The sequence below is a fragment of the Vigna umbellata genome, chromosome 8 (assembly GCF_029865625.1).
Source record: "Vigna umbellata cultivar VRB3 chromosome 8, Vumbellata_1.0, whole genome shotgun sequence".
Classification (NCBI taxonomy): domain Eukaryota; kingdom Viridiplantae; phylum Streptophyta; class Magnoliopsida; order Fabales; family Fabaceae; genus Vigna; species Vigna umbellata.
In genome coordinates, this window is record NC_142172.1 from 43,168,932 (window position 1) to 43,193,933 (window position 25,002).

At 35.5% G+C, this 25,002-nt stretch overlaps 2 protein-coding genes across 2 annotated transcripts; both read left to right on the top strand.

Annotated features, from left to right (window-relative positions):
- LOC124847159 (O-fucosyltransferase family protein) lies at positions 1-9,953 on the top strand. The gene is made up of 9 exons (XM_088096446.1): positions 1-189; positions 261-423; positions 593-671; positions 790-860; positions 1,098-1,186; positions 2,216-2,339; positions 2,427-2,710; positions 8,643-8,772; positions 8,933-9,953. Exons 1-9 carry the CDS (start codon positions 182-184, stop codon positions 9,518-9,520), a joined length of 1,536 nt encoding a protein of 511 aa, XP_087952572.1. The 5' UTR covers positions 1-181; the 3' UTR covers positions 9,521-9,953.
- A 2,329-nt stretch (positions 9,954-12,282) lies between these two features.
- On the top strand, positions 12,283-25,002 carry PGM (phosphoglucomutase). Its single transcript, XM_047311030.2, has 22 exons — positions 12,283-12,630; positions 12,730-12,795; positions 13,374-13,418; positions 13,504-13,596; positions 13,699-13,751; positions 13,936-13,987; positions 14,093-14,161; positions 17,060-17,128; positions 17,676-17,798; positions 17,937-17,989; positions 18,709-18,787; positions 20,669-20,733; positions 20,815-20,882; positions 22,714-22,829; positions 22,908-22,982; positions 23,088-23,203; positions 23,595-23,736; positions 23,838-23,919; positions 24,002-24,048; positions 24,170-24,247; positions 24,326-24,431; positions 24,520-25,002. Exons 1-22 carry the CDS (start codon positions 12,409-12,411, stop codon positions 24,585-24,587), a joined length of 1,887 nt encoding a protein of 628 aa, XP_047166986.1. The 5' UTR covers positions 12,283-12,408; the 3' UTR covers positions 24,588-25,002.

Genomic DNA, 25,002 nt, shown 5'->3' on the forward strand with positions numbered 1-25,002 from the left:
TTCATTATTGTTATCCTACCACCGCATGTCCACGGCGACCACCACTTTGCAGATCGCCGGCAGGGTCCATTTGGCACACCCTCAGCCGAAGTCTCCTTCCAATTCCCAATTAATCACTGAAGCGTAAACTCGATGCATTGAATCCGCAGGATAACAAAAGCAGAGTTGTTGAATCTTAACCATGAGGAGGTACGGTTCGATAACGCTTCTATTTGAGTTTCTTTTTTGAATGAAACAGTCGATGTTTTGTTTGTTTGCAGAGCTGGCTTCCACAGACAGCATGGGAGGCACACTGGAGGCTCAGGAATGAAAGGAATGATTGTGAAGTTATCTCTTGCTGCTGTAGTGCTCTTGATCTGCACGCTCTCCTTGTTCTTCTCTTCAACGGGAACTTCGAATGTTCAATCCAGCTATCGCTCCGAGGTTCTTGCAAATTATTCAGTTCAGATTATTTATTCGCTGAACGTATTTTAAGCAAATCGAAGAGAATTCATTCAGCATCTTTATACATTTTCTTTTGGTGAAATGGAATTTGTACTTATATGATGTTATTATACGATTTGTTGTTCATATTTCGTTCGGTGTTAATCAGATCCATGTAGAAGAGCTCTGGAGCAACGCTGATTCCGGCGGTTGGCGCCCATCGTCTGCTCCGCGAACTCATTGGCCTCGTATCTATCTAATCTTGTAGTTACAGACTATTTCTGATACAATAGTTTGTTTGTTTGTTTTTTTTTTGCATATAACGTTCTTGAAGTTTCTGACGTTGTGTTTGATGTTTTGTCTTAGCTCCTCCGAATGAGAGCAATGGCTACTTGCGCGTTCGATGTAACGGTGGACTGAATCAACAGCGTAGTGCGGTTTGTACCTTTTTACTCTTACTGTAAACTGTAGTGTACTTCTATAAATTGTGGGGATTATCTTTTGTTTTTCTTTTGGTTTAGTGCTTTCACTCAAGCTGCAATTTTTTGCATTGCGTCTCTTATTAAGTTTGGTGAATTTAATGCTTCTGAGGCTTCCTATGTGTATGGAGGTGCAATTCTGTATATATACTCGTTGATTTTGGTATATTGATACATTATTATTTCTATGTGTAGATCTCCAATGCTGTTCTTGCTGCACGGATCATGAATGCTACGCTAGTGCTACCCGAGTTGGACGCGAACTCTTTTTGGCATGACGACAGGTAAACTGTCTTGACTCTTAATTCTTATCTGGTTTCTGAACTCCAGTATACATTCCTTTACTTTTGGATTAGGAATATTTTTTTATCGTGACGAATAAAAAAAGATACATTTGTTTTGCTTCTTGAACATGAAGCCTTTGTAGCTAATTTGTAGTGTCAAATTTTTCCTCCCCTTTTGTTTAAGTGCATCCTTGGTTTTACTTATTTTGAAGAAGAGAGCTAGCAACACACTTTTTAATACATTCCTCCTAAGGCAATCTTCATTATTGGTTAAATTTATTGGAAACTACAAAATAAGGATAACTCTTTAAATAAAAAGTAAGACCCGATTTTTTGTGATTTTCAATAGTTTTCAATTGATAAAAAATAGATTTTGTTACTAGCATTTTTCTTTTGAAGTAATAATCACTTATTTGTGTCATCTTCGTCAGAGATTTTTTGAAAAACAAGTGATTATTTCCTTGGAAGTGGATTGGAACTTAAACACAAGAGGAGGACATAACCCAAAAAACTAGTACACTGAGTGGAAAAGCCTCAAGGCTTAAGTATCACATCAAGTAGCTCATCCTATTCAATATAAGACTCCTAACATTGCCACCCCTTAAGGGCACTTTCACTTTATTGACATTAACTCAATGGTAGTTCTTATCTCTTTGACAAGTTTTTTTATCTTTCAGTATTGGGTTTGCACTTTAATCCAACCATAGGTAGGTCGTCCTTTTGGTACCATCAATCAATTGTTAGGACTTAAGCACAAGAGGAGGGTCTAACCCAAAAGTCTAATTCATTAAGTGGAAGTACCTCAAGGGTTAGTACCACTTATAATTGCTCATCCTACTCAATATGACTCCTAAAACTAGCTTCCCCAATTATGCGTTTAGTTGAAATAAATGTGCCTTTAGTGGAAGATACGAAATGGGGAACACCTTTTCAGTATATCATTGAGAATGGTTCAATTGATTCTTGACTTTTTCTGGGTCATGGTCACACTGCACTTAATGGGTTCCTTTCTTTTTTTATTACATGCAGTGGCTTCCATGGTATTTATGATGTTGAGCATTTTATCAAAACACTGAGGTATGATGTTAAAATTGTGGAAAGCATTCCAGAAAATCAGAAAAGTGGCAAAAAAAAGAAAATAAAGGCTTTTCAGGTAGAGTAATAATTTGGTCATCAATAAATAGTTTGAAATTATTTAAATTTTCTGGATGATGTATGTTCAAATGTTATTTTGGCACAGCTTCGTCCTCCTAGAGATGCTCCTATAAGTTGGTATACTAATGATGCTTTGAAGAAGATGAAGGAACATGGGGCAATCTATCTTACTCCCTTTTCACATCGCTTAGCTGAAGAAATTGACTATCCTGAATACCAAAGATTGAGGTGTAGAGTCAACTATCATGCTTTAAGATTCAAGCCACATATCATGAAGCTAAGTCAATCAATTGTTGATAAGCTTCGAACACAAGGTCCCTTTATGTCTATACATCTTCGGTTTGAGATGGACATGTTGGCATTTGCTGGGTAAGTCTTATGGGTTGGACTTGACAATTATGTTTACATACTTTATATGGCTATATGTTTATTGACTTTAAATGGGACATAAATATTGTGTAACTGTTGTTTTTGTTTTGTACAATATCAAATGTTAAATGCATGTTTTTCTTTGATTTTAAGCAATGGATGTTTACGCTGAAGCTTTATGAAAAAACCATATATAATATCTGTGGGACTTTTCTCGTTATCTTTCTCAGAAACCAGATTCCCTGTGTATGTATGATATATGACTAGTTTCGCACACATTTTCTCTGTTAATGGTTTATTTTCTACTTTTTATGGGGCTAAATTTATGTTTGGAGAAATAATTGCTTATTTTTTAATAGTTCTCAGAAAATTGACAAAGACATGATATTTTTAATAGCTTTGGCCATCTTGTTGGTGCGTTCCAGCCATTTTCTAGGAGTTCTTTAAACTGTGTTGATTGGTGTTGAATAACTTTGTTTCTTTCTATTTTTTGCTCCAGCTGTATCGATATACACAAACTATAATTTCATCCTCTCGGTTAATTTAGAGGCATTGTTCTGTGAGAAGGAGATGAAGGTGTGGTTGAGGGGTGGGTTGCTGGAGTAAGGTTGATTTTATAACATTGATGTAATGAGTTAGTGTCGATCTTCAGGTTGAGTTGAGAGGTGATCAGCATGTACCTCAGTGGAAGACAAGGTTGTTCCTTTACGATTATTTACCAAAAAATTCCGAATTGATCAACATTTTTTGTCTGCCCATTGGTCACTGGCAAGACATAGTAAGGTTGATTTTATAACAAATGATGTAATGAGTGAGTGTCAGTCTTCAGGTTGAGTTGAGAGGTGATCAGCATGTACCTCAGTGGAAGACAAGGTTGTTCCTTTAGGATTATTTACCAAAAATTTCCGAATTGATTAACATTTTTTGTCTGTCCATTGGTCACTGGCGAGACATAGTTGATCTACTGCTTTTCTTGACTTTTTTGTACTTAGTTCTCTGTAATTTTGTGGCAAGGAGGAGGCTTTAACCCAATTCCATCCCAATTAAGACATTTTTCAAACAGCCTTCTTTTTACACAATTGAAACAGCTAGAAATTACAGCTTCCATCTGATCACTTTTATGGTTTCAAAATGCAAGCGAACTAATGGGTAGCTTGTGTTAGGATATTTATCCTATTTTATCATCATTATAGTGTGTCAAGGGTTACCCTATTTATCATGATTATATTGTGTTTAGGATTACCCTATTTATCATGATTATATTGTGTCTAGGGTTACCCTATTTATCATGTATTTGTGTATCAATTTATTCTTATAAATAGAAGATTGTGAGAGGGATCAATTAAGCCCTCAAGAATTATTTCTTTTCAATCTTAAGTTGGTATCAGAGCGGGTCGATCCCGCTCTGGTTTCTGTCTCGTAATATATATCTGTCCGGCGCCATAGTTCTTCGTCGCCCGCCGCTGCCCGCCGCCGGCCACCGTCAACCGCCGGCCACCGTCGCCGCCGCCGGCCACCGTCGCCGCCGGCCACCGTCGTCCGTCGCCGGCCGCCGTTCACCGCCCGCCGTTGCCGGCCACCGTCGTCCATCACTGTCACAGTTTCCTTCGTCTAAACCCTTAGGGTTTTCTTGTTCCTCGCTAGTACTATTTGTCTTCTTCAGAGATGGCGTCTGGCAGTACTCTTTCCTTCTCTGGAAGTCCATCAATTACCTCCGAGAAGCTAAATGGAAAAAATTATCTATCATGGTCTGCTGCTGTTGAAATGTGGTTCCTTGGCCAAGGGCATTATGACCACCTTGAGCGAGATGGAAGCCATGTGCCTACTGAAAAAGCTGATCAGTGGAAACAAGCAGATTTCCAGTTGTGTACCCTGTTATGGCAATCAGTGGAACCCAAACTTCTTGTATCTTTGAGGGCTTTCAAAACTTGTCACTCCTTTTGGAAGAAAGCCCAAAGCATTTATGCCAACGATATTCAACGTCTCTATGACACTACGAACAAGCTTGCATCTCTTAAAATGGCAGACCATGATATGGTGTCCTTCATGGCTGAAGCCCAATCTGCTATCGAAGAACTTAGGATGTTTTTGGAAGTAGATCCATTAGAGGATATCAAAAAGAAACTAGACAAATTTTACATGGTGTTGATCCTTCGTGCCCTACATCCCGATTTTGATCATCTCAGAGATCAACTTCTAACTAGTCATGAGGTTCCCTCTATGGAAACATTGACCACTCGCCTTCTGCGTGTCCCGGTATCTCAAACTCAAGAAGCGCATGAACTAGTGGAACCATCTGTCATGGTTGCCACACGAGGAAGAGGAGGACGTGGCACTAGAGGAGGAGGACGAGGAGGTCGGGGACGTACTCAATGCACATATTGTAAAAGGATGGGTCATACTCAAGAGAATTGCTACTCCTTACATGGTTTCCCTTCCAAAACCGCCAATATTTCGAAGACTGAAACTTCCACTTCGAAAACTGAAACCTCCACTTCTATGTTTTCTGAGGATGAATATCAAGAGTATTTAAGGTTAAAGTCTAACAGCTTGGCACAACCATCTCAATCTCCCAATACATCAACAGCCTGCGTTTCTCAATCTATGGAATGTCAAAATTCATGGGTAATTGACTCAGGTGCTTCTGATCACATTTCTGGTAATACCTCTTTGTTCTCATCTATTTCCTTTCGAGAAAAACCTCATTTCATAACCCTTGCAAATGGATCTAAAACTTCTTCCAAAGGAGTCGGTCATGTTTCTTTGTCTCCCTCCCTCAATCTCAACTCAGTCCTTTTTGTCCCTAATTGTCCTTTTAATTTAATTTCCTTAAGCCAGTTGACTAAAATGTTAAATTGTTCAATAACCTTTGATCATAAATCTTTTGTTATACAGGAGCGTGGTTCGGGGAGACAGATTGGAGAAGGATATGAAGCTGGCGGATTATACCATTTTGGATCTCGTCCAAGGGTGTCTTGTGTTGCTGCTCCTAATCCTAAAGTGCTACATGATCGACTTGGCCATCCTCATTTGTCCAAATTAAAAAAGATGTGTCCTGAACTTAGTGGTCTCCAAACTTTAGAATGTGAGTCATGTCAATTAGGAAAACATGTTAGATCTTCCTTTCCTAAAAGGTCTCAATCAATATGTAATTCTAGTTTTTCCATCATCCATTCTGATATATGGGGACCTAGTCGTATCTCCTCCTTTGGTTTTAGATATTTTGTTACCTTTATTGATGAATATTCAAGATGTACTTGGGTTTATCTTATGAAAAATCGTTCTGAATTGTTAGTTATCTTTACATCCTTTTTGAATGAAATCAAGAATCAATTTGGTCAAGTAATCAAAATATTAAGAACTGATAATGCAAAAGAGTATTTCTCATCCTCCTTTTCTGCCATCTTGAGTTCCCATGGTATCTTACATCAGTCTACTTGTCCTCATACACCACAACAAAATGGTATAGCAGAACGAAAAAATAGACACTTGGTTGAAACTGCTCGTACCCTTTTGCTTGGTGCCCATATTCCTGTCCATCACTGGGGGGATGCCATCTTAACTTCATGTTATCTTATTAATAGGATGCCCTCCTCCTCTCTTGATAATAAAGTCCCTTTCTCCATTTTGTTTCCTAATGATCCTCTCTTTCATACATCTCCCCGAGTGTTTGGCTGTGTATGTTTTGTTCATGACATGTCTCCAGGTCTAGACAAACTCTCCGCTCGCGCTCTCAAATGTGTCTTCTTAGGCTATTCTCGACTTCAAAAAGGATATCGGTGTTACTCTCCTGAAACTAAGAAGTATTACATGTCTGCCAATGTCACATTCTTTGAACAGACTCCTTACTTCTCTCCATCTGTTCAGGATGTTTCTATCCTCCAGCAAGTCCTTCCTATTCCAATGGTTGAGTCAAATAGCTCCACTGTCTCTGTCATTCCAAGTCTTGATCACAATCCTTCTACACCTGTTTCTCCACATACTGAGATCATCCCACACAGGGCCTCAATGGATAGTCCACCTCCCCAAGACAATGGTGAATCTCCTACTTCAGATTCTTCTCCCTCGTCACCTCCTCCCACGCCTCCTGGTGCAAATGATTCACCTCCTCCCACGTGCTTGGTTTGGAAAGTTTAGCTCCATTGTTCAAAAATTTGGGCTAAAACGCAGTGAAGCAGACCATTCAGTTTTTTATTGTCATTCTTCTCTCGGGAAATGTGTTTACTTAATAGTATATGTTGATGATATTGTCATTACAGGAAATGATGCTGTTGGAATATCTCAACTAAAAGAGTACTTGTGTAGACATTTTCAAACCAAGGATCTTGGAAGTCTCAAATACTTTTTAGGCATTGAAGTAGCGCAATCAAAAGATGGAGTTGTAATCTCCCAAAGGAAGTATGCTCTTGATATATTACAAGAAACAGGCATGATTGATTGTAGACCGGTAGACAGTCCCATGGACCCAAACCAGAAATTAAGGACAGAAGAAGGTGAATTATTCTCCGATCCAGAGAGGTATAGGAGGCTGGTTGGCAAACTGATTTATCTCACTATTACAAGGCCAGATCTATCCTTTGCAGTTGGAGTGGTTAGTCAGTTCATGCAGGCTCCATGTGTTGACCATTGGAATGCTCTCATTCGCATTCTAAGGTATGTAAAGAAGGCTCCCGGGCAAGGATTGTTATATGAAGATAAAGGAAGCATTCATGTCTCTGGGTATTGTGATGCAGATTGGGCAGGTTCACCTATTGATAGACGGTCTACAACAGGATATTGTGTTTTTCTGGGAGGAAACATTATTTCATGGAAAAGTAAGAAACAGAATGTAGTAGCTCGATCAACCGCGGAAGCCGAGTATAGGGCAATGGCATCATTAACATGTGAACTTATATGGGTGAAACAATTCCTTCAAGAGCTTAAATTTTGTGACATCCATACTATGAAGATGTATTGCGACAATCAAGCTGCTCTCCACATTGCATCAAATCCAGTGTTTCACGAGAGGACTAAACATATAGAAATTGATTGTCATTTTGTTCGTGAAAAGTTGTTGACCAAAGAAATATGTACTGAGTTTATTGGGTCAAACGATCAACTCGCAGATGTATTGACTAAGTCATTAAGGGGTCCTCGGATTGAGTTTATTTGTTCCAAGCTTGGTACATACAATTTGTATGCTCCAGCTTGAGGGGGAGTGTTAGGATATTTATCCTATTTTATCATCATTATAGTGTGTCAAGGGTTACCCTATTTATCATGATTATATTGTGTCTAGGATTACCCTATTTATCATGATTATATTGTGTCTAGGGTTACCCTATTTATCATGTATTTGTGTATCAATTTATTCTTATAAATAGAAGATTGTGAGAGGGATCAATTAAGCCCTCAAGAATTATTTCTTTTCAATCTTAAGTGCTTGTAAAACAGATTTTGGCTCCAAAGTTTGAAGTCTGTCCTAATTAATGATGTGTGGGGCATATTTGTTCAAGAAATAGAATGTTGTTCTTGTTTTTTCTTCTACTGCACTACATAATTGTAATTTTGGTAGTTCGTTAAATTCTTAGACATGCACCATGGATATCCTCCTTTATAAGAGTGTTTATATTACAAGCTTGTGCGGAAGTGTTATAGGAATTTAGGTTGGAAGGATAAAGAGAAAAATGAGATTCTGATGTGTGATGGATTTGAAATGATATGATGTGATGTGATGCAAAAAGACATAAATGATATGATGTGATATAATGAAAAAGACAAACAGTAATAATCCATATTTATAGTACTACTAGTCTGATATGTATTGCAATTGATGATCCAAAAATCAGATTTTTGGTACACAGGTGAACTCAATCCCCTCCTCTGAAAAATTACATATATAAAGCTTCTTCTTCTTCTTAATTACTCATGTTGAATATGGATGTGATTTCAGATGCTTTGATATATTTACGCCCCAGGAGCAAAAGATTTTGAAAAAGTATCGAGAAGAAAATTTTGCACCTAAAAGACTTGTCTATAATGAAAGAAGGGCTATTGGGAAATGCCCGTTGACTCCGGAGGAGGTAAACATTAGTTTTGCTTTGGTTGTTCTTTAATTTTTTCCCAGGGTCTTTGTTAATAAACTAACCTTTACATGTATGCTGGTGATAACAAATTTCAAATTTGTTTGGATTATATGATTTGAATGTTTCAATTCGCACACTTGTGTGTTTCTCATTGTAGGTTGGTCTTATTCTGCGTGCATTGGGTTTTGACAATTCGACTAGGATATATCTTGCAGCTGGTGAATTGTTTGGAGGGGAACGATTTATGAAACCATTTCGAAGTTTGTTCCCTCGACTCGAGAATCATTCTTCTGTGGAACACTCTGAAGAGCTTGCTGAAAACACTAGGGGATTGGCCGGTTCTGCTGTGGATTACATGGTCTGTCTTCTTTCTGACATTTTCATGCCAACTTATGATGGCCCTAGCAACTTTGCCAACAATCTCCTTGGACATCGTCTATATTATGGCTTCCGTACTACAATCCGACCTGATAGAAAATCTCTTGCCCCAATCTTCATCGATAAGGAGAATGGGCGGACAGCTGGTTTTGATGAAGCTATTAGGAAGGTCATGCTCAGAACAAACTTTGGAGAACCTCATAAGCGTGTTTCTCCAGAGTCTTTCTATACTAATTCTTGGCCTGAATGCTTCTGCCAAACATCTGCAAAGAACCCCGCAGACAAATGTCCCCCAAATGACATTTTAAATATTATGAATGACGAATTAGAGAAAACTGAGACACACGCTAATTCTACAATATCTTGAACCTAGGTTGTGGCATTGGATTAATGGTTCTTTAACTCCGAAGTAATGAACTTCTGTGGGCCTAGGGGAACAAGAATGAAGTTCTATTACTGGAACTCCAGATTTGCAGGTGATCATTTTTGTCTCATACTATTTATTCTACCGAGGGAATGATGTAGTTAAACAAGAGAGTCCAATATGCTGATTCGAATAGTTACATTCTTTAGCTTCTTGTAGACTATAGGAGGAAGATCCCACTGATGGTTAAAGAGATGGCTATGTTACCGGGCTTTACTTCTTAGGGAAAAGAAATCAAATTATAAATGTATTTGTTCACTTCTCAGCCTGAGAAAGGTACTTCAAAGTTACCTAGGGAATGATGAAAACTCTGGCAAATTTATGTTAGATATTTGGAGTGCTGGAAAAATAAAAATGTGTTAAATTTATGGTTTTATTTATTTAATCTTTTTTGGGGCGGGATGTAAATCGCGTTCTAGTATATTTCTATATTTCCTCTTTGGAATAAAAATAGTAAACAAAGTTATGAGATTTTGCTTAAGGATGGCTATACGTTGGGTGCAGGTTTGACTATCATCTTCATTTTTTAAGTAAAATTTCATTTTCACTTTCATCTTTATATGCAAGTTTGAAATTTTTGTCAATTTCCTTCTCATCGAGTAATAAATATAATTTATTTACAAAAGAATAAAAATCACAGTAAACAAAATATGATATTATCAATTATTTAAAATTAAAAAAAGTACGCTGAGAATTTTTTATGGAATTAACCATTTGAAATTGAGATATTTTCACATTAAAAAATAAATAATAAATACAAATATTAAAGTAAAAATAATTAAATATTTTAAAAAAAAGTTATTTGATCTAGTGAAATTGAGGTTTATGTTTCTTCAAATGTAATATATTATTATTTTTATTATTCTAAAAAATTAGAAAAAAATATGTGATCATGTAACATGGGAAAATTAAATCATATTTGAGTGAATTTTGCAAATATTTAACATGAGAAATGGTTAAAAAAATAAAAAGGTGTGACAAAAGAATTCAATTGAAATGAAAATATAAAACAATAGAGAAGAATAAATACAAGTATATATTTTAGTGAAAATAATAGTTGAAAAAATAAAAAAAGTGTAACAAAAGAAAAAATAATTCAATTGAAATGAAAATATAAAACAAGAGAGAATAATAAATACAAGTATATTAAATTGTCTAATGAATTATAAATATTTTAATAATTTAAAACGAAGATGAATCTAAATATAAGAATGTCCATCTCATCCATGTCTCCATAGTTACTTCTAAATATTAAATATTATTTATATCTCTAACCATTTATATCCAATTAATATCGAGATTTTTGTCAAAATTAAAATGAATTCAAACAAAGAAAACTTTATTTTTCATTCCTAATTTTGCTAGTTCAAATATCTCACATTATCTTCTAATTTTACCAAGTCAATCTTATATTCTTATATATGTTTAAAATTTTGTGAATAGTTTTAAAGTAAATTGTTTTTTTTAAGTCAAATATCTTGTAAACTTAGTCAACATTTCACAAATTTTTTAACTAAGTGTTGTTTATATAAGTAACAATCACAATAAACAAATGTTTTCAACATGCCAATTGTACTATAACTAAACTTATAAGTTGTCAAAATGGGTAATTCGATACGACTCGGCCCGATCCATCACGGGTTGATCATTTAGTGAGCTAACCCAACCTGGCTCACTTATTAACAAGCTGAAAAAATTTGAACCCGGCTTGATCCACCACAGGTTGGTGGGTTAAATAAGTTGGCTCATTGACTCACTTAATTATAAGTTTTTTTTAAAATAAAATACTATAATTTTTTTTAATTCAAATCTAAATAAATTTCACTCTAAAAATGATGTTAAACTCCAAAGACAATTCAAAATAAAAAAAATATATTACGAATAAATAAGTTTAATATTGATAATTTTTGTATAACTTGTCTATTTATAATATTAGAGACTTGAATAATACTGACTAATAATAATGAAACACAATATAATAAATAATTAAATTAAATTAGGTGGATTGGTGAGCCAATCCGGCTCACCACGAGTTACAACCCATTTTGATAGCACTACTTATAATGAATAATATACTTAATTATAATTATATTTTAAATTTCTACTATATTTTTAATTATAATACAAAACTATTTTTAACAACTAACAATTTCATTTTAAAATTCTGAAAATTTAATTTATAAATAAAATTAAAATAAAAAAGTTGAAAGGTTCAAACCATTTAAGAAAATCAAACAAGAATAAGAAATCTAATTAAAAATGATCGAATTATTATTTTTAGTTAATCAGAGTGTAGTGCGTAAAATATACATCCAAAGTATAGAAGAAGAAAAGTATGTAGTAAAATGTCTAATCAGAATATAAAGTCTTCTTAATATCTAAACTGTGTATTTTAGTTAGTAATTATAAGCTTATTGAATTACAGTATTCGGTCATTTTAAACCAAGATTTAACTAAAAATAGTTGAAGAGAGCATGCAGGGAAATCGGTGAATTAATTTTCCACGTGGCGAGAATCAAGATGGGGTCCGATGAATAATTCTTAGCCGTTCTTTCTGCAATCGAAATACTATGTTCAGTTACCTTCTCAGCAAAAATCATGAGAAGTGCCAAAAAAGCACTTCACAGTTCAGATTCACATGTTGTTGAATCTCAAGATAAGTGTTCCTTCGTACATGTGGCATCTATGTGTCCTATCTCAATTAAGAGACTCTCTCACATAAATCGTCACTTCACTAATCACTCATCACTCATCACTCACAGTAGCACAGGATCAGTGTCTCTCTTGCTCTCAGAAAACAACTGAGAACAATATTTCCTTCACACCCATCAATGGCTTTCTCTTCTAAACTTGACAGCTTCATCCTCTCTGCCTACAAATCGCAAAACTCCACTGCCCCACTTTCAAAAATCCAACCTTCCTCATTTCTCCCATGTCCTTCTTCCTTGAAGCCTCAAAAGCTTCCCTTCAGAATTCGCTACGATTCAACCATCCGAGCCACGTCAGCACCCTCATCCCCTTCCACAGCCATTGCCGAACCTGAAGGCATTAAGGTTTTCTCTTTATCCCTTCATGCATTGTCCCTTGTGTTCATATTAATGCTCTCAAGTTCTAATATCTAACATTTTCTTTTATACTTTTGTTGTTGCAAGATTAATTCGATTCCAACCAAACCCTTTGAGGGACAAAAGACTGGTACCAGTGGGCTTCGGAAGAAGGTAGCTGGCTTGCGGGTTTTAGTTTCCTTGTTGTTTAGTCTAGCAATGGAACACTTGTAATCTAAAGCGGTGAAATTGAAGCAACTCATCGCTCATTTTCTACTTACAGTAACTTTATTTGGGTTTCATGGATCAAAGTGATCAATTAGACCCTTCTTGATTTTCTTTATACCTTGTTTGGTTATGCTCGATCAGAAAGCTTGTAGCATATGAATGGTGTTAGTGTTGATATAGATTTATGATTGATAATATATTTATACTTGAATATGAAACAAAGTCGTAATGTTGGATGTCCCCTTTTTTTTGTTAATTATATTTTCAGGATGCTGTTTTGCTGTTTCTCTTTACTTCATTAACACATAATTAGTTACTCATTATTTTTCTCTTTAGTAAACACTGGTTTGATAGCCTTTTCCGTGTACTGATTTGTTTTCTTTTCATCGTTGTTTGAAAATTGGTTATTAACTGACTGTAGCAAATTGGAAAGCTATTAATAAAGGAACACTGTTATAAGGAAGCATTGACAGTGTGGGTGTAATATTTTTCTTATAATAAACTAATACGTATTTGTTTTGTAGGTGAAAGTGTTTATGCAAGAAAATTACCTTGCAAATTGGATCCAGGTTTGTAGAATTTTATTCAATGTATGATTGTGTGTGATTTATGGATTCTGTTTTGCATGTAAGTGAAAATCCTGTCCATCTGTAGGCCCTGTTTAACTCATTGCCTCCAGAGGATTACAAGAATGGTTTGTTAGTGTTGGGAGGTGATGGTCGATACTTCAATCTGGAAGCTGCACAGGTAAACTTTTTTGAATGTGTCTCAATAGCAATCAGATTTAAATTTACTATTCAGAAAATCATTTTGTTTCTGATTTTTACACCCATTTTTGGTGCTTTACAGATCATAATCAAAATTGCTGCTGGAAATGGTGTTGGAAAGATTCTGGTCGGAAAGTAAGTATCTTAATCAGTTGATTTTTCCTATTAGTTTTCTTCCAAATCAAGAGCTCTACTAGTGAATGGAATCATTAGGCTAAAACAGCTTTGTTGGGTCAGTGTATGAGTTAATGTTCAATGCAAAATTACTTCTGTGGAGGTATTAATAGCAATTGAGTATTTCTTTTTATTTCAAATGCAGGGAAGGTATTTTGTCAACACCAGCTGTTTCTGCAGTAATAAGAAAGCACAAGGCAAGCCATTTTAACTTTTTTTCTCCTGCAATATTTTGGCGTATAATGAGCATAACCTTTCCAGCTCATTTGCTCATTTCTTTTGATTTCCTTAAATTTTATCAGGCAAATGGTGGATTTATTATGAGTGCAAGCCATAATCCCGGTGGACCTGAATATGATTGGGGTATTAAGGTGAATATCTTTTATAGTTACTCTCATCCATTAAGTTGTCATTGATCAAATTATGCATTGACAAATGCTGATAACTACTCCTGAAGTTACTGTATTTTAAACTTAGGTGAGGACATTGGTTGATACTCCTGAAGTGTAACATCCCAAAATATAGCATATCACTAGAATAAGGAGTCATCACAATAAGGATATGATAAAACAATTACTGAACATTCTATAAAGTAAAGTTTTACAGTCATCCTAAAATAACCATAAAATTTAAACTTTATATACAAACATCCTACACAAAACTATTTACAATTACTGTTCAGGAGACATCTACTCTGCAGCATCACCTCCATCAAGAGCCTGCTCCAGAGACACCTCATCTCCCTCTGCTCACACCCATAGGATGATCATCGCAAATAAAGAAAACCAAGAAAACATACAACACAGACACAGGTAGAAGGGTAAGCTAGAAGAAAACAAGTAGTAATATATAAATACAATTAAAATTTCAAGTAGATCAACACAACCATATCAAACCAAAGTAACTTTGCATTTAACCAACACTTGACTTAACAATCCGGATTAGTATGAATATATAGATATGGCAGTTCGTGCACTTGTTGTGGTGAAACAACTGGTCCACCCCAAGCTACCACACAAGGTTAGTTCGTTATCACTCACCTTAGGCCAAGGAAAAACCCCTAAGCTAGGACCTCCTGCTATTCTCATGACATGCCTCACCCTTTTCTACTTGAGAATAGGTGACCATTAGAATGTCAGGATGAACTCCAAGACTGAGCTTCTCATATTCATACTTACAAACTTGACAATCACCATTGAGAAATTCCTCCTTGGAATTCTCTTCCACACAATTTAAAACCATAAACCTTACTTTCATACTCATATAATACTCATACATAATCATATGTTATCCACAAATAAATCAATTTCATTACTCCATCCAATAAAGAACAAAGAAGAGAAGAATGCACGATAACCTGGAACAGTCGCTCAGCACACGCACTCGTTGAGCGACCACAGACTTTACTCGCACAGCGAGTAGCTTGCTGTGCGAATCCACTAACAGTGACCCCAACCTCCAATTCACTCACTCATCGACTCAGCTTGCTGTGCGAATAAAATTCCTAGTTGTACCAGACCCCAACCTCTCGCTCAGTGACCCAACTCGTGCGAAAGTCCAGACAGTGGCCCAGACCTCCAACTCACTCGCTGAGCGCACCCATTCGCTGATCAAATAAGATTGACAATGCTTCCAGACCCAAACCACTCGCTAAGCACATCTTCTCGCTGTGCGAATCATCAAACAGAGAGCCAACCTCCACAACCTCTCGCTGAGCGACTCTACTCGCTCAGTGAGTTTGCATAATCTGCAGCACCAAATCTACAAAATTACACAACCTACACCAAATTTACCAATTCCAACTATTTTTCCCAACTTCTAATCCTTCTAAATTGTATTATACACCTGATTTGACTTGAACAAGTGTTTCAAAACATTTCTACCATCATTCTAAAGTGATTTCTAACAATTTCCCACTCAAAAACACACAATTCATCAACTTATGGATCTAAATCACATTATACTACTTTTGGCACAATTTTAAACAACTTAGGGATTCTAACAGGTCTCAAATGACTTGCCCATACTATCCTAACAGACCAATTGGTCATCTAACCCCTATTTCACATTTTCACTACTTCACTTCATCCAAATTAACCTTAAACCTTGGCAATGACTTTCTTCCTAACTAACCAACCCTATCACCATTTCAAACCTTCAATACAGCCCCTAACATATCAATCATCATCCAATTCAGTTCATTTTTCACAGTTCATCAACAACACATTCCAAAACAGTCCAATCACATATGATACGATTTCTCTAAAGCCTAAATTTAGTTCAAACCACAAGATAACCAAGAATTTACTCACATACATATCAAATTACTAAATTAAAACGAAATTATAACTTCCCTTACCTTAATCAAACTTACACTGCTCAAAAATTACTCCGACCTTGCCTTGCACCGCAAGCAAATTTCTAGAAACACCAACAAATCACCAATTGGTGATAGGAAACTACTTTTAGAACTTAAATGAAACTAAGAATCAAGAGAAGGAGACTCCAAACACATGCCTTATCAGAAATTTTGTGTGATCACAGAATTAGGGAAAACCTAGAAAAGAGGAACAAAACTTACCTACTCAAATCGAGAAATTGATTGGGCAGATATGTAGACTTTGACGCCGTGATCCCCTAGGTACTTCCTGATCGTCAAACAGTGGATCAAGAAGTGAGAAAGAGTAGAGAGAAGTCAGAGAACTCAAGGAGGATATTGTTCTAGAGAGATAGAGGTGATTAAGATAATGTACCGAGCTTTAGAAAATTCTATTTATACTATAAGATGATTTTAAAATAAAATACTCGGTCTCATTATTTTAATACACCTATCTACTCGAATACTCTATTTTCCAGGTTCTTACAAAAAGCCTATGATTCAGAGGTCACTCTTGGTTTACAAAAAGGAGGATAATGTTCTAGAGAGATAGAGGTGATTAAGATAACGAACCGAGCTTTAGAAAATTCTATTTATATTATAAGAGTATTTTAAAATAAAATACTCGGTCTCATTATTTTAATACACCTATTTACTCTAATACTCTATTTTCTAGGTTCTTACAAAAAGCCTATGATTCATCATAGGTCACTATGGTTGTCTTTATTTTGGGGGTTTGTATGGATATTATGCTTGGGGATTGGTAATTTTATATTTCGTAATCTTGCAGCTTTGTCGAAGCGTACTTTTTTCTGAAGATGTTTGTGGCCAATTTCTAAGACTGTGCGAATCTATCAATCTGTGTGTCTAATAAATGGCTTTGCTACTCCAGTTTAATTACAGCAGTGGACAACCTGCACCAGAATCCATCACTGACAAGATTTATGGAAACACTTTGTCGGTAAGTGTCCCATCATTATTCAAGACTTACTATTCTGATCCTACATTTTGTTCTTTAAAATGTTTGAATTGTAAAATCTCTTTTAAGTTCTAATATAGTCTTCATTACAGCATGATATTACTACATGATTAACAACTTGCACGTTGCATATCGATTGTATTGTGTGTATCTCCATATGTAAATGCTCCTAATGGTTACGCACTAGAATAGTCAAGCAAACTATAGCTTCTAATGCAAAGCTTTTCCATCATGGTATTTAGATAAAATAATGATTGATTTCAAAATTTCTTTCCGTGGTTTATCTGGAACTCTGATAAAGTTGCCTGTACTTGGGTTTATCTAGTGTGAAGTTTTACACTATGTCAATGTTCACTTTACCGTCCGTCCTCCTCTATACTTTTCTCCTCTCAATAAATTCTTTTACCACAAAAGGGGAAATAAAAAAAAAAAAAGAGCTAACAAGCAGAGTGATTCTGGTATTTTAATTTATCATTTGATTAAATTAGGTAGGATATATTAGACTTTTAAATGTTTTATGTTGACGCAGATCTCTGAGATAAAGATAGCTGACGTTCCTGATGTTGACTTATCGAAAGTTGGGGTTACAAAGTTTGGAAGCTTCAGTGTGGAAGTAATAGACCCAGTCTCTGACTATCTGGAGCTACTGGAGGTGAAAATAATTTATTTGCAGCATGATAACCTTTCAGTTACATTCCACTCTAATCTAATAGAATATTTCAATTGAACTAGATCCCAGTCTTGTGTTTTTCTATTTAATTGATTTATTCGTTTGTTATATTCCTCGCAGACAGTATTTGATTTTCAGCTAATCAAAGGACTTCTTTCACGTCCAGATTTTAGGTAGTCATTTTGTCCCCTAAATATTGCAAATATTCAGTTGTTTGGGGTTGGATGTTGCTTTGGATTTTGTTTCTGTCAGTGTACTTGCTTATTTTGATCTTATTTTGTATATAGTTTGCTTTGTTCCACAATCCTACTCTGGTACTATATAGTCTCTTCACATTGACATGAACCAAAAGGGTTTTTCTCTTTTAATATCCTGCTGTCTGCACAATTATAATTTAAGACCCCCCTGTTTGACAAAATATTTAATTTTCTGTGCTACTTCAACATCATGCCCAAAAGAATCCTTGGGAGGCTTGCGTTAAAATTAAAAAATAGGGAGATATGGTCGTTAAATGTGGAATCATTAGAAGGATCTATTGAGAGATATGGTCATTAAATATGAATCAATCATTAAAGGGAGCTTCTGAATTTGTACATTTTTCTCCTTGCTATGTATTTGTATTATACTCCTTTTGAGTCAACCTTATTTGAAATTGAAAGAGGTTAACCCTTTTCTGTGCGTACTTACAGTGCATGCTGTTGTATATATCCTTTTATGGTCCTCTAAAATTTTAATGGTGCTTCATTAACAGTAACAAGTTAGATTTTCCCAATTATGGATGTTATTTTTCTTAACAGAGTGGGGAAATCCCAACTCAAGAGCCATGGCTGGTTATAATGCTTAGGCTCTATGGCAATCCCACAGTACTTAAATTTATTGTTTTTTATTTTAGGTTTATATTTGATGCCATGCATGCAGTTACTGGTGCTTATGCTAAACCCATCTTCGTTGATAAACTTGGTGCAAGTCTGGTATGGTCCTCCACTCCTCCTCCTTTAAATTCTTATAAGCGGACTGAAAAAAATATTTCTCTATATTATTTCATGAGAAGAATAGATAAATCATCAAGTAACCTATTTTATCCAGATAAATTCACGAACACCTTGAGCACTTGCTTTATGTTCTACCTCTGCACTGCTCTTAGCCACCACTGTTTGTTTCTTGCGTCTCCATGTTGTCAAATTTGCCTACATCATTGTACAATACCCTGTGATGGACTTTGTTTGTATCCTCAACTGAACTGGCATTTGCATAGAACTCAACACTTTGATCTTCACTCTTTCTAAACTAATGTCCCCTTTCTAGATGTATATATCATAATTTAATAGATTGGTATAGTACTTCTGTTCTGCAGTTACCTTGCAGTTAGTTAGCTCCTTAGAAAGCAGTTAGTCAGACTTTGGTAGCTTGGATAGCAAGTTTCACTTTATTACAAGTAGCTTCCTCTCTCTTTGTATATGTTCATTAATCATTAACATTCTTCTTCACTTTATCCTCTCTCTCTTTTCTCTCTTCTCTCTGTATGCTGAACTCTATTATACTGAATTTAGCCTCGCCAATGGGTCAAACATTTCCTCATATCTATGCCATGAATTTGAGTATAGCCTTGGGCATCTAGTGTTTTAGTTGCCTATTTTTCCTTCTGCATTCCTCTTTATGTTAAAGATCCATTTGCATCCAATGAAATTCTTTTCTTTGGAAACGGTTACAATTTCCCAGGTCTTATTTTCATTCACTGCTGCCATTTCCTCTTGGACAATAACTCTAGTTCTGATCTTTCAGATTTCATAAACTGATTTTGAAACCTACATATGTTCCAATTTAGTAATTAAAGATCCCTAACTTGGGGACAGGTTAGAATATGAAAGATAACTAACTTGATATAAGATGTTTTGTGCAACTCCAAACTCCTTAAAGCACTGAGCAGAGATCATCACTTGCATCACTACCCTCCCTGTTACTTTTTGGGGCTTTCTTCTTATTTGGCTCCACATATGTAAATTGACTTTGCAAAGGAACATGTGATCTCATGATGGAAACTTTTGCAAAAATTTGAAATTCCTCAAGGTTTATTTTCTAATTCTCTCTTTTACTTTTTTCTTGTGCGAGAGAGAAGTAGCAAATCAAGATCATCCATTGCATCATTTCCTTCGTTACGTTTTATGACTTTCTCCTGATCTAGGTCTATATATGATGACTGAATTTGCAAAGGAACATTATCTCATGTTGAAAACTTAAGGAGACAAATAGAAAATCACCTTGGGGTCTATTTTCTAATTCTCCTACTTGACTTGGTTTTGTGTAGATTTTCTGAATGGGTAGAATTTTCTGGAACTTTGAGGTCTTCACTTTGCATTGGGGTAGATAAAGGAACATAGAAACAGAGATGGGAGGGTTCTAATGATGAGCTTTGGTTATGCTCTTCCCCTAAAGCGAGTTATTGGAGATTGACTTTGTTTTTGGGCATAGATTAAGTTTTTTGGGAAGTGTGAGAGGCTGATCAACCTTTTCGGGGTGGTACATCTGTTAGACAAGGGGGATGAACCTGATTTTCACTTGTGAAGACCAAACATTGATCCCATATGAACAGAATATAAAGAAATTATTTCATCTTTGTATTACTTAGTTTCAGTAAAGAAACATTATCAAGAAAGAAAACAAAAAACGAAATGATAAATAGGATATTCCCATAGTTAACTAGGAATCTCAAAATACTAGTGAGATAAAAATGGGACTGTAGTCCTCCTTCCAACGAGTGAGATTCCTTGATTTGCTGATTTCCAACAGCTATTTCTGGGTCTGTACAAATTTATATGAAGCTATTGATATTGGATGTTAATTACGTAATGTAGGATTCAATTTTTAATGGAATTCCTTTGGAAGATTTTGGACACGGCCATCCTGATCCTAATCTAACGTGAGTTTAGTGTTTTATTTGTTTGCATTTTGTTTTCCATACATAAGAACATTAATTCTGATGGTAATGTTTCCTGAGCAGATATGCAAAGGATCTTGTAAACATTCTGTACGCTGAAAATGGACCTGATTTTGGAGCTGCCAGTGATGGTATGTGAGATCAATGCAGTAGCCAGCTTTTTATTAAGTAGCTAATTTTCTTTAGTATGTCTCAATTGCGAAATAGCCTCGGCAACAAGTACTGTTACTGCCTTGTGACCCAGAGTCATGGGTCTACATCGTTGAAATAGGTTTTCCACATGCGAGGGGTAAGTCTAGGTTGCCCTTGTATGTATTAGTATAGCAGCAATGTTGAACTAATGCTTAGTTTACTGACACAGCTTCACATCTAGCCAAATGTTTTTGGTACTTGATTTTATAAGACTGATTGCTGATTAACACCTTTGAGGAAATAATTAAATCTCTTAATGTCATTAATTTTTTTTAAATAAATTGTTTGTTTGCAGATATTCAGTAAAAAAATTCTTGCCTGTTGTTGATTGCCTTAGTTGCTTTGCTTTATTTTGGATTTTTTGCCGGGTCTTGTTATGCTCAAAAATAAAAAGTTGATGCCATCCTTTTACTATTGGATTGTGCCCTTTTTGTTTCTATTCTAAAATGCTTCCTGCTTTGCATGTTTACTCTGTTCTTGATTCATGATAGGTTATATAGTTTTGCAACAAATTATTCTCAATCAGTGTTTGTGTTAATGTGGTGGGGGCAACAGGACATAGGACAGGGAAATGCTTAGATTTATTACACTTTTGGTTCAGTTTATTATGGAAAAATACACACTCTTTGTTTAGGATTTAATAGGTTTATTTTATGGTTGTATTGGATCAGTTTTAAGGGGGCGTTGTGAATAGTACATGTGAATTTGTAATTTTAGGCTAGATGGATTTATGGGAAAACCCCTGAGAAGGTGAGAGTTACGAAAAAAGAATGTATTACTTCTGTCTACCAAATCTGTTAAGGATTGCAAACTCAAGAAAGCTTGGTTGCGAAGAAAAATTTGAGGGTTTACCTAGACATTTCCTATGGTTCCTTGCATCACCACCAAGGGTTTGATTGCATTACAACCTAGAAAATAACAATTTTCTGCATAATTCCTAATTCATCTGAAGAAGATATTCTCTTGGATGACATGATCCAGTTTGGTGTTATGTATAGTCAAGTTATTTAGGCCATTTTAGAGGTAAAACTACTTTGCCCTTACAGAAAGGGATTGAAATGATTGAACAAGGGCATTCACTTGTACTGTGTTAAATCAGTCCAGGGATACTAGCTAATGCAAGTATTGTAGATTACATTGTTGGGGAAGTCCAATCTTCTCTCTATAACCTTGACTCAAGTCCTCTATGCAATTGAAATTTTTTCAATTGTATTTCTTACATATTCTGATAAATCAGTACTCATACATGCTACCCCAATTCTAGCCTTTGAGTATATTTGGGCAAGTTTTTTCATAAACACTTCTGAGAAAGAAAAATAAGAAAAAAATTGAACTTAGTTTTTTCATAACCAAATTTGTAGAAGTTTTTCATTTAGCTTCTCTAAATTTTTATTTTAACTTGTCCATAGGCTAATTTTAAACTGATGGAGAAAGTCATTTCGTTTTCGTATTTTTCTTCCCCGACTGCTTGTGAAAATGCTCATTCAAACAAGCTTTTTGTATGGAAAATATAAATTGAAATTAGCAATGTTTGGGTAAACATATCACCACATTATTTCAATTTTCACTCTTCCTTTCCATCTTTTGTTGAATGTAACCAAAAATTTTAAGCTAAACGTTATATTTGGGGTTCGAGTGTTAGCATGGTTTATATCATGCCATTTTTTAGACATATTGCAGATATGGTTGACGTATGCTTGAGCAACAATGTTTTGCCAGTCTTTGTGTGTGTTTATTTAATGGGATTCATATATTTCAATCTTTGTTCAGGGGATGGTGATAGAAATATGATTCTAGGAAGAAGTTTTTTTGTAACTCCTTCAGACTCCGTAGCAGTTATTGCAGCCAATACAGAAGCAATTCCATACTTCAAGAATGGCGTGAAGGTTGAAATTTTACACACAAATTATTGTGAATTCGTCATTGTAGAGCAGAAGTATGGACATTCTGTGTTTTAATTGCAGGGTCTTGCTCGATCAATGCCCACAAGTGGTGCTCTTGATCGTGTTGCTGAAAAACTGAACCTCCCTTTCTTCGAGGCAAGTTTTATTTCTTTTTTAAATTTCTTCCTTAAAATTATGAAATAAGCTTCACATATTTGGAAACATTGTTCTCAAATAACAAAAGATGGACCCTGGATTCAGGTCCCCACTGGTTGGAAATTTTTTGGAAATCTTATGGATGCTGGGAATTTGTCAGTTTGCGGGGAAGAGAGTTTTGGAACAGGTTCTGACCACATTCGTGAGAAAGATGGCATCTGGTAGATATTCTACTTGGTTGTGTAAATTTAAGTTAATTATTCAATCCTATTTTTTAAGCTAGCTACTTTGATGTATCTTTAAATTATTAGAATTCTGAAAGACACCTGCATTTGAGACCAACTACGTCATTGTTTTCCTGAAATTGTTGTCCAGAATAGAACTTAATCAAATTGGTCAGATGTTTGTAACGTTGTGTCCCTATAAAACCTAAAACATGTATTACATTTCATGCTTCAACTAGGACAACCTCAAAAGGGAAGATCATACGACAAAAAATAGTACACGTTATATTTTTTATTGAGAAACAACACCACAAGCATGTAACAAACTTGATCTAAGGTATGTCTTATGCATAATCGTTTGTCTTATCTAAATGCTTTCCAATTACAGGGCTGTCTTAGCTTGGCTTTCTATTATTGCACATCGTAACAAAGACAAGAAGTCGGGAGAGAAATTGATCTCCGTATCTGACGTCGTGAAGGAGCACTGGGCAACTTATGGAAGGAATTTCTTCTCAAGATATGACTACGAGGTAGGTATCATTGCTGCCATTGGAGTTGAATTTTGTAACCTATTTTGAGGATGCTTAAGTGTAATGTTTCTTTGTTTTAACAAATCTAAGTCCTTGTATAGGAATGTGAATCTGAAGGCGCCAATAAGATGATAGAATACCTACGAGATATTATATCCAAGAGCAAGGCTGGTGATAAGTATGGTAAGTTTCAGGAATCACTTTCTTTAAATTTTTCCAATACTCTCCTGGCTGTTTTTTAAATGTAGAAAGTATTCGTCTTCAGGAAGTTATGTCCTCCAGTTTGCAGATGATTTTACATACACCGATCCTGTAAGTTTTACATCGTGTACATTTGTATCATATTCATTTTTTTTTTCATTTTTAATTCAAGGACAAACTACCATGATTCACAATTTCCTTGCAATTGTTCGGTTCTGATCTGCTTTTGCAGGTAGACGGAAGTGTGGTATCAAAACAAGGCGTTCGGTTTGTTTTTACAGATGGCTCAAGGATTATATATCGTTTATCAGTACGTGTCATCTGTTTGTTTGTCCACATCGGAAATTTAGGCGTAAAATTAAATTGATTACAATGTTTTCTTTTACAGGGAACTGGTTCTGCAGGGGCAACTGTTAGAGTGTACATCGAACAGTTTGAACCAGATGTTTCTAAACATGATGTTGATGCTCAAATTGCCTTAAAACCATTAATAGGTTACTTTCATTAACCGAGATAAAGTATAGTAATATCAAATTACTCGCTCTATTTTCTATGCAATTAATTTCTCTTATTATTGTACAGATTTGGCAATATCCGTGTCAAAGCTCAAAGACTTCACAGGGAGGGAGCAACCTACTGTGATCACATAATGGACAATTCCAGCACCACTTAATCAAGTTGCGATGCGTATCAAGATGTGGTCTAAGTTGAGTTCATACGCAGGTTGTTTGTTACACGTGTATCCATATCAGAGCTCGCTCGAGTTCAGAAGCATATGGTTGTTAAAAATTTTTGGAGAGATAGGTCCCTTGTAAAATATGGTACTTATGTTTATGTGCAAAAAACGATGCACCGTTGTGCGACAAAACAATAATAATGGTAACGATTTTCTGCTCTAAGTAGCTCATGTTTTCAAAGTTATGTCCCATTTCTTAGTTGAGAAACTGGAGTTTGTTACTTCTCAAACAGAATAACAATACTAGATATGTTCCAAGCTTTTTTTTCTGTTACAATTGGAGACCTCGTTGATTCCCGAGGTATATTGGATGGATGCCCAAAAGTATA